The 12507-nt window shown below is 33.3% G+C and overlaps 1 protein-coding gene across 1 annotated transcript in view; it reads right to left on the bottom strand.

Annotated features, from left to right (window-relative positions):
* The window catches only part of DNAH8 (dynein axonemal heavy chain 8), a 402529-nt gene that overhangs the window by 169791 nt on the left and 220231 nt on the right, over nt 1–12507 (bottom strand). The window contains exons 41-44 of the mRNA XM_051996876.1: nt 5977–6201; nt 4624–4796; nt 1128–1306; nt 14–201 (exon numbers count right to left, since the gene is read on the bottom strand). Of these exons, the coding sequence (XP_051852836.1) occupies nt 14–201; nt 1128–1306; nt 4624–4796; nt 5977–6201 (765 nt within the window). The remainder of the gene's footprint in view (nt 1–13; nt 202–1127; nt 1307–4623; nt 4797–5976; nt 6202–12507) is intronic.

Raw genomic sequence — 12507 nt, 5'->3', positions numbered from 1 at the left:
AAACTTTTCTTACCATTGTTAAAAAAATTCCAAATTCTGGATTTAAATCAACACAATCACCATCAGAAAAAATAAATTGCTTTTTCCTCTCCTTTCTTCCTGTCAAAACAATATAAATCTGTTGAGCTGCCACTGATAATACAGGCAACTCAATTCTGTTAAATTCATCAAAGCAGCCCCAGGAACCAGATTGCGCAAGACCTAGAGTAGAAAACATTAATTTAAAATTTTTCACCAATATAACTTCCAACTTAACATAAATTATCTTGTAAAATGCCTTCTAGCAACTAATAACTTTTAGTGATGTTTAGCCCACAAAAACTATTACTTTGGAGAACACAGATTTATCATCTCTCTCAATATATAACCATACATATGTATACGTATATATGTATGTACAAGTATATTCAGTGACTTCTATATGCCAGGCACTTTTAGCACTATGGCTCAGTAGCTAGCTTAGTTATCCTGGAGGTTGAAAAAAGTAATGGAGGCAAGGGAGCTTCAACATATCACAGGTAAAAATGTTCAAAAAAGATTGACTTTAATGTTGTCATTAGATTTAATGAGACCAGGCAGGTTTTGTGTCTTGGGGGACTTGGATTATTTTTCAATGTCAGATCTAAGTAATATTCTCTAGAGTTTTTCTGAAGAAAAATTTCCTGGATATGATAGGAGTTTGTTCCTTTTCTCTGATTTGCCAATGAGTAGAGAAGTGACTTTAAGGAGTACAGATCAGCACATCCCTTTCCTTCCTTAGTTCAGTCCTGTTTTGAGTGACACGCAGGTCCATTTTCCAATTAAGGGCCTAGTATGTGAGAAGAACTTTCAGATATCCTCAGATGTTATTTCTAATTATAGTACTTAAAAAAAAAAAACTCTGTTCTCTTGTGCTGAAGGTATTTTTGAGAGTCCAGACATAACAAGTAAAGAATCAGCACTAGTCAATTACTTATCTTGCTTAACACATTAATAGGTTTATAACAATAGTATCAACAGTATTAATTTTGTAAGTGCAGCAGAATGACATAAAATATCAATAAATATCTTTGGAATAAAGATTTCAAAGATTGCAAAAAAAATGAAAAAGGGATAAAATCACATTTCCCATATTCATCACCATTTACCTTTAAAAATCCGTCCTAGGCCTCTGAAATCCATTTGATCTGAACAGTTAAACACCACCACATATTTTCCCAGACATCGCCCCATGTCTTTTGTTGTTTCTGTTTTGCCAGTTCCTGCTGGTCCTGCTGGAGCTCCTCCCATGTTCATCCCCAAAGCCTGAGCTAATGTGATATAGCATCTGAAAATATTTAGGAAATTAAATATACTATATATTACAAATAGATCTTAAAGTAATGTTCCAGCTAAATTCTACTCTGGCTCTGATGGACACAGAATATAATAAATGTGTAACGTACATAAAAGAGGAATACTTTTAGAATGTGCTTTTCACTAGCATTAGGTTTAGATTTAAAACGTCATCTAATCATTCTCTAAACAAAGTCTTAGGTCACCTCTTACCCATATTTTGATAATTATTTTTAAAAGTCAAGATAAGAGGCTCTACTATTATATACAAATCGGGAAATGATAAAATAAAGAACAGTAATTATATATTAGAATAGTTGATTAAATGTCACATAATTTTAAAAAATATTTTATTTCCCTTGCAATTACACATAAAAACAATTTTCAACATTCTTCTTTTCTTTTAGTTTTGAGATCCTTCCTTCCTTTCCTTCCTCCTCCTTGAAACATTAAACAATTTGAGATAGGTAAACATGTGCAATTTATATAAAACATTTCCATATTAGTCATTTTGTCTAAGAAGAAAAGAAGGAAAGAAAAGAAAGGAAATAAAGGACGGGCAGAAGGGAGAAAAAAAGGAAGGAGAGAGGCAAGGAGGGAGAGAGAGAAAGTAAAAAGAATTAGTACACTTCAGTCTTTATTCAGACAATATCAGTTCTTTCTCTGGAGATGTTTAGCATTTTTCATCATGTCTTAGACTGCTATATTGTTGAGACTAGACAAGTCATTCACAATTCTTCATTCACATACAAAATAGTTGTTACTGTGGACAGTGCTCTCCTGGCTTCGTTCATTTCATTTTGTGTTAGTTCATGTATTTATTTCCAGGTTTTTGTGAAATCATCCTGCTTGCCATTTCTTATAGCACAGTAATATACCATTAAAATCATATGCCACAACCAGTTTGGCCATTCCCCAAATGAAAGGCATTCCTTCAATTTCCAATTCTTAGTTAACACAAATAGAGCTACTATAGATGCTTTTATACATGTCCTTTTTCCTTTTTATTGATCTCTTTGGATACAAACCTAGCAGTGGCATTGCTGAATCAAAGGGTGACACAGTTTTATTATATGCCATATATTAAGAAAGTGACAAGACTTTGAAGCTCGTGGATCTTATTCATTGTCAATCTTAGTGGTTCAGTTTAGGGGGAAAGCTGTGAGGACCACCTTGAAGTTGGAAATATTTTATATATATATATATATATACATATGTATGTATATATATGCTTCAAGGTTAAACAAGTAAAAATCACTATTATTGAATAAAAATAAGAATATATAGATGCTTCAAGGCTAAACAAGTAAAAATCCTTGTTATTGAATAAAAATAAGGAGAGGACACAGACACAAAAAAAGTGAAAGGAGAGAAAAAAATGCAGACAGGGAACAGAAAAAAGCATAATTTTTTGTAAAGATTACTGGACAGCTACCTCTTTCTGTTCTTCTCATATATGGGAGATAAAGCATCTACCCTAACCAATTTGAACAGTAATATTATGGGATCAGGAAAAAGAGAAACAATATTAGGAGTGATATAAGAAGAAAAAGATGAGGGAGAGAGTAATGGCAGAGATACATAAGAAGATAAAAGAGGAAAAGAAAGAAGGTGAGAGAAATAAAGACAGAAAGAGAGGACAAAGAAAGGGTAAGAGGAAATAAAGACACACAATTTACCTGGACCAAACCAAGTTTGGGCAATCAGACTGTACTCTGAGTTTATACTATTACCACTAGCCCTCCTTTTGCTGTCTCCCATCCATCTGAAATAGCCAACCAACCAAACATACTTTATTTCAGGTATATTGACTTTTCTTCTTTTTCTTCCTTCCTTCCCTTTCCTTTCTTTCTCCTTTCTCTGCTTTCTTCCTCCTTTCTCTGCTTTCTTCCATCCGTTTTAACCCTTCATTTCTGTCTCTTTAACTGATTTTTTAAATAAGCCAGAATATCTTTAATTTTCTCACTTTCCTGGTTACCCTCACATGGATGAGTATTCCAACTCAAGGTCTTTCCTAAAATATGGTGCCTAGATTTGAACACAGTATTCTAGAAGTGGTCTGACAGGGCATAGTATAGAATAGTATTAAGTCCCCATGATATAGACACCTTACTTTCTATTAATGCAGCTCAAAATTTCATTAATTTTGTAACATCATTTTTCAAAGTTTTATTGAGGTTGTAGTATTCTACACCCTCGGATAGTTTTTCATATGAATTGTAGTCACTCCCAAACCATTACACGTAGAGTTTGTTTTTTAATCCAAGTTTAGAATTTTACATTTATCTATGTTAAACTTAATATTTTTAGATTTGTCCTGCTGCTCTAGTATATTAGAGCACCCAATCTTGCATTTAACATATCAGCAGCTCTGCCTACCTGTTCCACATCAACTTCAAATATAACATGCATCCTATCCATAGCTTTTCCCAAGTCAGTATTAAAATGCTGAAAAGTACAGATCCAAGAATAGGTCCCTATGGCACTTAGAGACCACTTTCCACATTGACACTGACTTATATTACTTATGACTCTTCCATAATTATTTTATCCTAATCAGTTTCAAATCTATTTAACGTTACCATCTGCTTCTAGCCCATTTATTCTTCTTGTCCATATGGAGAATATAAGGCACATTGGGTCAGATTTTTTGCTACAGTTGAGGTATAGCCTGTCTACAACATTTCTTTGCTCTATCATTCTAATAATCCTGTCAAAATTATCAGGCCAGTGTGATATGACTTAATTATTGATGAAATGATGTTTCCTTTTCTTAATGCTCCTGAACAATCCTTTAATAATATGTGAAAGAATTTTGCTAGGAACCGAAGTCAAACTTGTGTGCTTCTAATTTAAAGAATCCCTTCAATTTTTAAAAGAATTCACACAACTTAAGTTTGTGTCTTCTGGCATCTCTAATTCTTCACAAACTTTTATCATGGACAATAGGTTAGCTATTAAGCTCAGCAGTTTTCTTAGTACACTGGGATGTAGCTCATATAGGATTTAGGGCTTGAACTCAATGAAAGAATATTTAAGTGTTTTCTTCTCACTGATAATTTCTTTGAATTTATTCTTAAGAATTGAAATTCACTGACATTGTTCTAGTTTATAATGATCAATTTTGTTTTGATACCATGTGTGTTTTGATATTTTTTTACATCATAAAAATTAATTTTAAATAATTAGATAATTTACTATTAGGATCAGCAATGTGTCATCAATACTGAATAGTATGCCCAGTAAAATTTATAAACTGCCAAAAAATTTTTATATATAACTATGCAATTATACAAAAGTGCCTTTTACCTATCTGTTAAAGGGGTAATAACAAGACGATCAGTACATCCAAGAAATTCATTCTGATAGACAAAATCAACATCTGTAATGGAAACTACAGTTTGGTCCAAATCTTCCTTAAAATAAAATCTGCTCTGCTTCAGCCATTCAAAATCTGTTATTGATTTGATATGCATTTTTACCTTTAAAACAAAAAATACATAAGTTATGATGTTACAATGTTATATAACATAAATGCTTTTGTATAATCATAAAAAATTAAAAATTCTGTGTTGGGTTATCTAATGTATTATGATTCTCTGTGTTTCCTTGGTGTTAATTGTTATACCAAAATTAGCACAAGCAGAAGAGAAGCTAAACTGACAAGCATTGCAACTCCACTGTAGAGAGAACAATTCTGTTGATTTGGCCACATTGTTCTAATATCAAATAAAAAGATTGTTTTATGGAGAACTTACACAGGGCAAATGTTCACAAGGTAGTCAGAAAAAAGGACACTCTCAAGGTCTTTCTTAAAAACCTTAGAATAGATTGCATGACATGGGAGACACTGGTACAGGACCACCCAGCATGATATGCCTTCATAAGAGAAGGTGTTGTGCTCTATGAACAGAATAGAATAGCTCAGAAGAAACATGAGATATGCAAAGTTAGAGAGTCCACCCCAAATGTTCATAGGAATTATTTAATGGCTAATCTGTGGCAGAGCATTCTAAGCTTGTATTGGTCTTATCAGCCGCAGTTGGACACACTGTCACTCAACTCTTAACATAGTAATGTCATTTTGCTCTTCTTTGAGAACAAGGGGCATATTATGACACCAAAGGATATCGGGCAGAAAGTATGATTGTCTTCTTTTTGGTCACCTTCAAAAGATTATATAGATGCCTCAAATATTTCAGTAATCTGAGGTGGGAAAAGCTGGATAAGGTATTTGTCTTAGCCCTGTTATTATCTATTAGAATTTGTTATAGCAGGAATTATTATATCTATATCTATATCTATATAGAATTATTATTGGAATATTGGAATTTGATGATAAACTTGGTATGTGGTTCACATCTTCCTCACTTTATAAAATTTCTAAAGCAGAGGTTTAGCAATTATTTTCCATGGAACCCAGAGGCTTTGCTTGTATCATTTAGAAAACTATTAGAATTCCAACTGATATTTTGCAAATGGAAGTGGATTCTACATATTTTTGTAAAATTAGTATTTTCATACACAGACATACATGACAATTCCAAAAGAAGAAAAAAAAGAAAATGGGACATATGAAATAGGCACAAAACTATGTACAACTAGTGTGTTATTTGTTGTGATATACACTTTTAAAAAACTTTTAAAAAACCTGTACTTTACCAAGTCATCAAAAATATCTCTCTGGTGTACATGGATAGTAATAAGGGTTTCAAATTTCACTCTATCAAACTTGGTTAGATCATGAGTTGTCTGACCGATGAGAACATTTAAAATATCCAAAAATTTCTGATTAGTCACTTGCATAATTTTTCTGTCATCTTTTGCATTATTTAAGGCCTCTTCTGCATCATGTGTCCATAACATTTGAATTCCCAGCAGTCCTACCTAGAGATTCCAAATATGGAGAAAAATCATGTAATATTTATAAACAGCAAAGAAACAATTGTTTAAAAAATAAATAATAATGTTTATTAGCTAATCATCTACACTAAAGGTAGTCTGTCATTTTCTGTCATTTTTTTCTGTCATTTTTTTCTGTCATTTAAGCTAAAACACACATGCTATCTTTGCTGCTATTTGTTTTCCTCAGGCCTTTGGTCATAAGGGACTGCTGAGGCTACATGGATAAGATGATAATTTAAATATGAGTGGAGATAGTTCTTAGTCATGGAGATTCAAATGGAGATACGTTAAACACTTTTTGGGGAAGCATTATATAAACAATCACCAAGGACAAACAATAGATCTTTGTAATGTAACACTTTGTAATTTTAACACATTAAAATTTTCATTTAACAACTATTTATTCCTATTCAGGCTAGAGTTATTATTGACCTGGAAGCATCCTATGGGCAGAAGCCTGGGAAGTTGTATCTGTATATTTTTGCTGAATGTTTCTTATTTAGAAAGTTTTAAAATTATTTACTTCATTGATTTAGTATCTCTAGACTATGAACTTATTATATTGGAGCTAGTCTTTACCTAGCCTAATTCTTTCTTTCTCTTCTCCCCTGCCTTTGTCTCTCTCTCTCTTTCCCCAATATCTAAGGAGAAAGAGACAATACATGATATGATAAGTATTATATACTGGCTTAATTTTGTTAATTTATAATTTATTAGATAATTAATAATGAGCACTCTCATTTAGACTTATTTAGAAGGGAAAAATCATTGTAGTCATAAAAATTTCCTATTTGAAAAAATATTAGGAACCCTTTTTTCACCAAAAGGAGAGCTAGATTTTAGGCATATTCAATAACATGTGACATTTTGTGTGGATGATGTGACTGTTTTGTGTATGCCATGTGACATGGGTCACTATGTAGTAGTGGCACTGCAGTGGAAGCAATTCAACTCAGTTTATGTATGGCCTATGATCCCTTATCTCCCTCTCCACAGCAAAAGATTTTGCACATCGTTTACATTCCTTTTTCCCTAGTGCATTCCTCTTTTCACATCTTCATTTTACGTTTCATATTCATATTCAACTCAGCCCCATGATCTTTGCCTGTGTATACTAATCCCAACTTCTCTAATAATAATAAAGTTCTTAGTAATTACAAGGGTCATGTTTACAAGTAGGAATGTAAACAATTTAACTTTATTGAATCCTTTGTAACTTCTATTTTCTGTTTATTTTTTATGCTGCACTTTTCCTATTTGAAAGTCAGATTTTCTATTTAGTTTTGATCTTTTCATCTGGAATATTTGAAAATCTCTATTTTATTGAATATCTACTTTCCCTCTGAAGGCTTATACACAATTTTTCACAGGTAAAGGTATGGGTGATTCTTAATTGGATGACGTTTACACTCACTAGACAAGGGCTCTCATTAAGTCTACTCTGACTTCTACACATATTAGAAAGCAGCCTGAAGAAATCAAGCCCAACTTAAAAGCATACGTGTCTACTTTTCACTCATTTCAAAGTCAAGAACTGTACTAGAAGGGAACAAGGAAAAAAAAGGGGAAAGAGCCATTCTCCCCTCCCTTCTGTTAGTAGATGGGGTTTCTAATAGCTGCCAGCTCAGGTCATTGCACTAAGCCCGGTCATGGGGGTCTTCAGGAACCGTATGTCTGGAAAGCACTGGCTTCCCCTGTGCTCTTCTTCCTCTGATCATGATCCTGGTTGGATCCAGTTTTTGGCTAAGATAGTAACAACAGTCAATAGCTAAAAGCACCCAACGGTTTCAGTCTCAAATTGTTAGACCTATGCAAGCCATCACTTCCAGTCCCTAGGCAGGCACCCTGGAAGACCAAATCCAAATGACAGGAGAAACTTAACATTTCAGGCTGTAATGGCAATGGAAAGCCATGCTGCACAAAGTCAATACATTAAGAGCAGCAGTTCCCAAAGTCTTTAAGCTCCATATTGTAAACTGGAAGTCCTGTAAGGGCATCATAACAACAAAAGGGAACACCCATGGATGCCTGCATACAGATCTCGTCACAATTACCCTTCCTCTTGTCAAAATTCCCAGTAGCCTTTATTAAGTTACCTTCTAACTGTCTGAAACAGGACCTGATGGGAAAAAAAAAAAAGTGAATACTGAAAAAGACGGAGCCAAGATGGTGGAGAGGAAACGCGCATCTTCCTAAACTCTCCTTTTCCCTCAATTTATTTTAAGGATATTCAGCTTCGGAATTAGTGCTTGACTGTCAGAACCCACGAATATTGGGAGTACAACACATTACCAACTGAGGATAATCTCAAAACCTGCCAGAAAAGGTCTGTTTTGCTCATGCACAGGGATGGAATGGGGCTAGGCCAGACACAGACTCAGGCAGGCAGTGAGAGCACAGAAAACAGCTCATGCTGAGCAGATTGAAGGGGGTAGGAGGTAGTTTCAGCCAGCAGGGAAAACTTTACCACAGTGTGAGCTACTTTGCCCTGACAGCAAGCCAGTAGATCAGCAGAAAAGCTATAAACACAGAGGGTAAAGACTAACCCCAAAAGCTAGAGTCTCTCAGGACCTGGTCACACCCACCCAGCATCAGGAGGGACTCAATGTGATCCAGGTTCAGCTACAGTAAGTGGGTCCTAGAGCAGCCCTAGTAGCTGCCTTTCTGCTGCCACTGATTCCAGTACAACTGCTAATCCCAAGGCAGTCTGTGGCTTTCCCACTGCCCCTTCACTGCCACTTCCTGTTATCTGTAGAGGCAGCTTGGAAATACCCCACTGCCCCTGATAAGCAGACCACAGTTTTTTGTTTGTTTGTTTGTTTTTGTTTTTTCCAAAATGTGCAAAAAAGCAAAGTGGGCTCTAACTATAGATACTTTCTATGAGGAAAGAGAATAGACTTCAAACCCCGAGGAGACTAAACACAGTTTGTCTCTAGATCCAAAGGTGGATATGATCTAGTCCCCATCACATAAGGCTCTCATAGAAAAAATTAAAAAGGACCTTTAAAAAGAGCTAAAAGAAAAATGGGGAAAGGAAAGCTTTGCAAGAGCATAAGAATAAATCATGTTACTCATTAAAAGATAGAGTGGAGAAAAAAATCAGCTCCCTGAAAAACAGAATTTGCAAACTGGAAAAGATAAACAACTACCAGGAAAACAGAATTTGTGAATTGGAAAAAGAAAATAATTCTTTAGAAAAATTGGTGAAATGGAAAAAAAATTTCATAGAACAAAACAACTCATTTAAAAACTCAATTGGACAAATACGAAAAGAAATAAAAAAATAAATGAAGAAAATAATTCATTAAAAATCAGAATTGAACAGATGGAAATGAATGACTTGAGGAGATACCAAGAATCAGTCAAGCAAAACCAAAAAAAATGAAAAAAATAGAAAAAATGTTTACAGGAAACACACTTGAAGCAAAGTGATACATACAGAATAAAGGTAAAAGGCTGGAACAAAATCTATTATGCTTCAGGTGAAGTAAAAAAAGCAAGGGTTAGCCATCCTGATCTCAGATCAAACAAAAGCAAAAATTGATATAAGATATAAGGGCACGGCACTATATCTTGCTAAAGGGTAGCATAGATAATGAAGAAATATCAATACTAAACATATGTTTACCAAGTAGTATAGCATCTAAATTCCTAAAGAAGAATTTAAGAGAGCTGCAAGAAGAAATAGACAAAACTATAATAGTAGGAGATCTCAACCTTGTACTCTCAGAACTAGATAAATCAAATCACAAAATAAATAAGAAAGAAATTAAAGAAGTAAATAGAACACTAGAAAAGTTGGGTATGAGAGCTCTTTGGAGAAAACTGAATAGTGACAGAAAGGAGTATACTTTCTTCTCAGCAGTTCATGGAACCTATATAAAAACTGACCACATATTAGGACATAAAGACCTCAAATTCAAATGCAGAAAGACAGAAATAGTAAATGCATCCTTCTCAGATCATGATGCCATAAAAATTACATTAAATAAAAAGCCAGGGAAAATAGACCAAAAAGTAATTGGAAACTAAACAATCTCATTCTAAAGAATGATTGGGTGAAACAGCAAATCTCAGACCTAATTAATAATTTCACCCAAGAGAATGACAATAATGAGACATCATACCAAAATGTGTAGGATGCAGCCAAGGCAGTAATAAGGGGAAATTTTATATCACTAGAGGCTTACTTACATAATATAGAGATGCAGCCAAGGTGGTAATAAGAGGAAATTTTATATCTCTTGTAATATCCATATTACTTACATAATATGGAGAAAGAGAAAATCAATGAATTAGGCTTACAACTAAAAAAGCTAGAAAAAGAGCAAATTAAAACCCCAAATCAAACACTAAACTTGAAATTCTAAAAATAAGAGGAGAGATCAAGAAAATTGAAAGTAAAAAAAAAAAAACTATTGAATTAATAAATAAAAATAAGAGTTGGTTTTATGAAAAAACAATAAAATAGAAAAGAGGAAAATCAAATTGTTAGTCTTAAGAATGAAAAGGGAGAAATTTTCACTAATGAAGAGGAAATTAGATCAATAATTAGGAGTTCTTTTGCCCAACTTTCTGCCAATAAATTTGATAACTTCAAAAATATAGGTTGTCCAGATTAGCAGAAGAAGAAGTAAACTGGTTAAATAGTCCCACTTTAGAAAAAGAAATAGAACAAGATATTAATCAACTCCCTAAAAAAAAAAAATCCCCAGGACCAGATGAATTTACAGGCAAATTCTATCAAACATTTAAAGAACAATTAACTTCAGTGCTATATAAACTATTTGAAAAAATAGGGAATAAAGGAATCCTACCAAATTCCTTTTATGACACAGACATGGTATTGATACCTAAACCAGGTAGGACAAAAACAGAGAAAGAAAATTATAGACCAATCTCCCTAATGAACATTGATGCAAAATCTTAAATAAAATACTAGCAAAAAGATTACAGAAAATCATTATGATTTTCAACATGATTAAGTAGGATTTATACCAGGAATGCAGGGCTGGTTCAATATTAGGAAAACTATTAACATAATTGACTATATCAGTAACCAAATTAACAAAAACCATATGATCATCTCAACAGATTCAGAAACAGCTTTTGATAAAATCCAATACTCATTCCTATTAAAAACACTAGAGAGTATAAGAATAAATGGATTTTTCCTTAAAATAGTCAATACCATCTATTTAAAACCATCAGTAAGATCATATATAATGGGGATAAACTGGAACCATTCCCAACAAAATCAGGAGTGAAACAAGGTTGCCCACTTTCACCAATACTATTCAATATTGTATTAGAAACGCTAGCTTTGGCAATAAGAGATGAAAAAGAAATTAAAGGAATTAGAGTAGGTAATGAGGAAACCAAATTATCACTTTGTAGATGATATGATGGTATACTTAGAGTCACAGAGATTCTACTAAAAAGCTATGAGAAATAATCCATAACTTTAGCAAAGTTGCAGTATACAAAATAAATCCACATAAATCATCAGCATTTTTATACATCACTAACAAAATCCAACAGCAAGAGATACAAAGAGAAATTCCATTGAAAATAACTGTTGATAGTATAAAATATTTGGGATTCTATCTGTCAAGGGAAAGTCAGGAACTAGATGAGCAAAACTACAAAATACTTTACACACAAATAAAGTCAGATCTAAACAATTGGAAAAAGATTAAGTTCTGTTGGATAGGCAGAGTGAATATAATAAAGATGATAATACTACCTAAATTAATCTATTTATTTAGTGCTATTCCAATCAAACTTCCAAGAAACTATTTTACTGACCTAGAAAAAATAACAAAATTCATTTGGAAGAACAAAAGGTCAAGGATTTCAAGGGAACTAATGAAAAAAAAAATTAAATGAAGGTGGCCTAGCTGTACCTGATCTAAAACTATATTATAAAGCAGCTGTCACCAAAACCATTTCGTATTGGCTAAGAAATAGACTAGTTGATCAGTGGAATAGGTTAGCAATCTAATGTTTGACAAACCCAAAGACCCCAGTTTTGGGGATAAAAATTCATTACTTGACAAAAATTGCTAGAAAAATTGGAAATTAGTATGGCAGAAACTAGGCATTAACCCATACCTAACATCATACATCAAAATAAGGTCAAAATGGGTTCATGATCTAGGCATAAAGAATGAGATTATAAATAAATTAGAAGAACATAGGATCATTTACCTCTCAGACATGTGGAGCAGCAAGGAATTTGTGACCAAAGAAGAACTAGAGATCATTATTGATCACAAAATAGAAAAT

Source organism: Antechinus flavipes, chromosome 4 (assembly GCF_016432865.1).
Source record: "Antechinus flavipes isolate AdamAnt ecotype Samford, QLD, Australia chromosome 4, AdamAnt_v2, whole genome shotgun sequence".
Lineage (NCBI taxonomy): Eukaryota > Metazoa > Chordata > Mammalia > Dasyuromorphia > Dasyuridae > Antechinus > Antechinus flavipes.
This window is presented reverse-complemented; position numbering and strand designations above follow the sequence as displayed.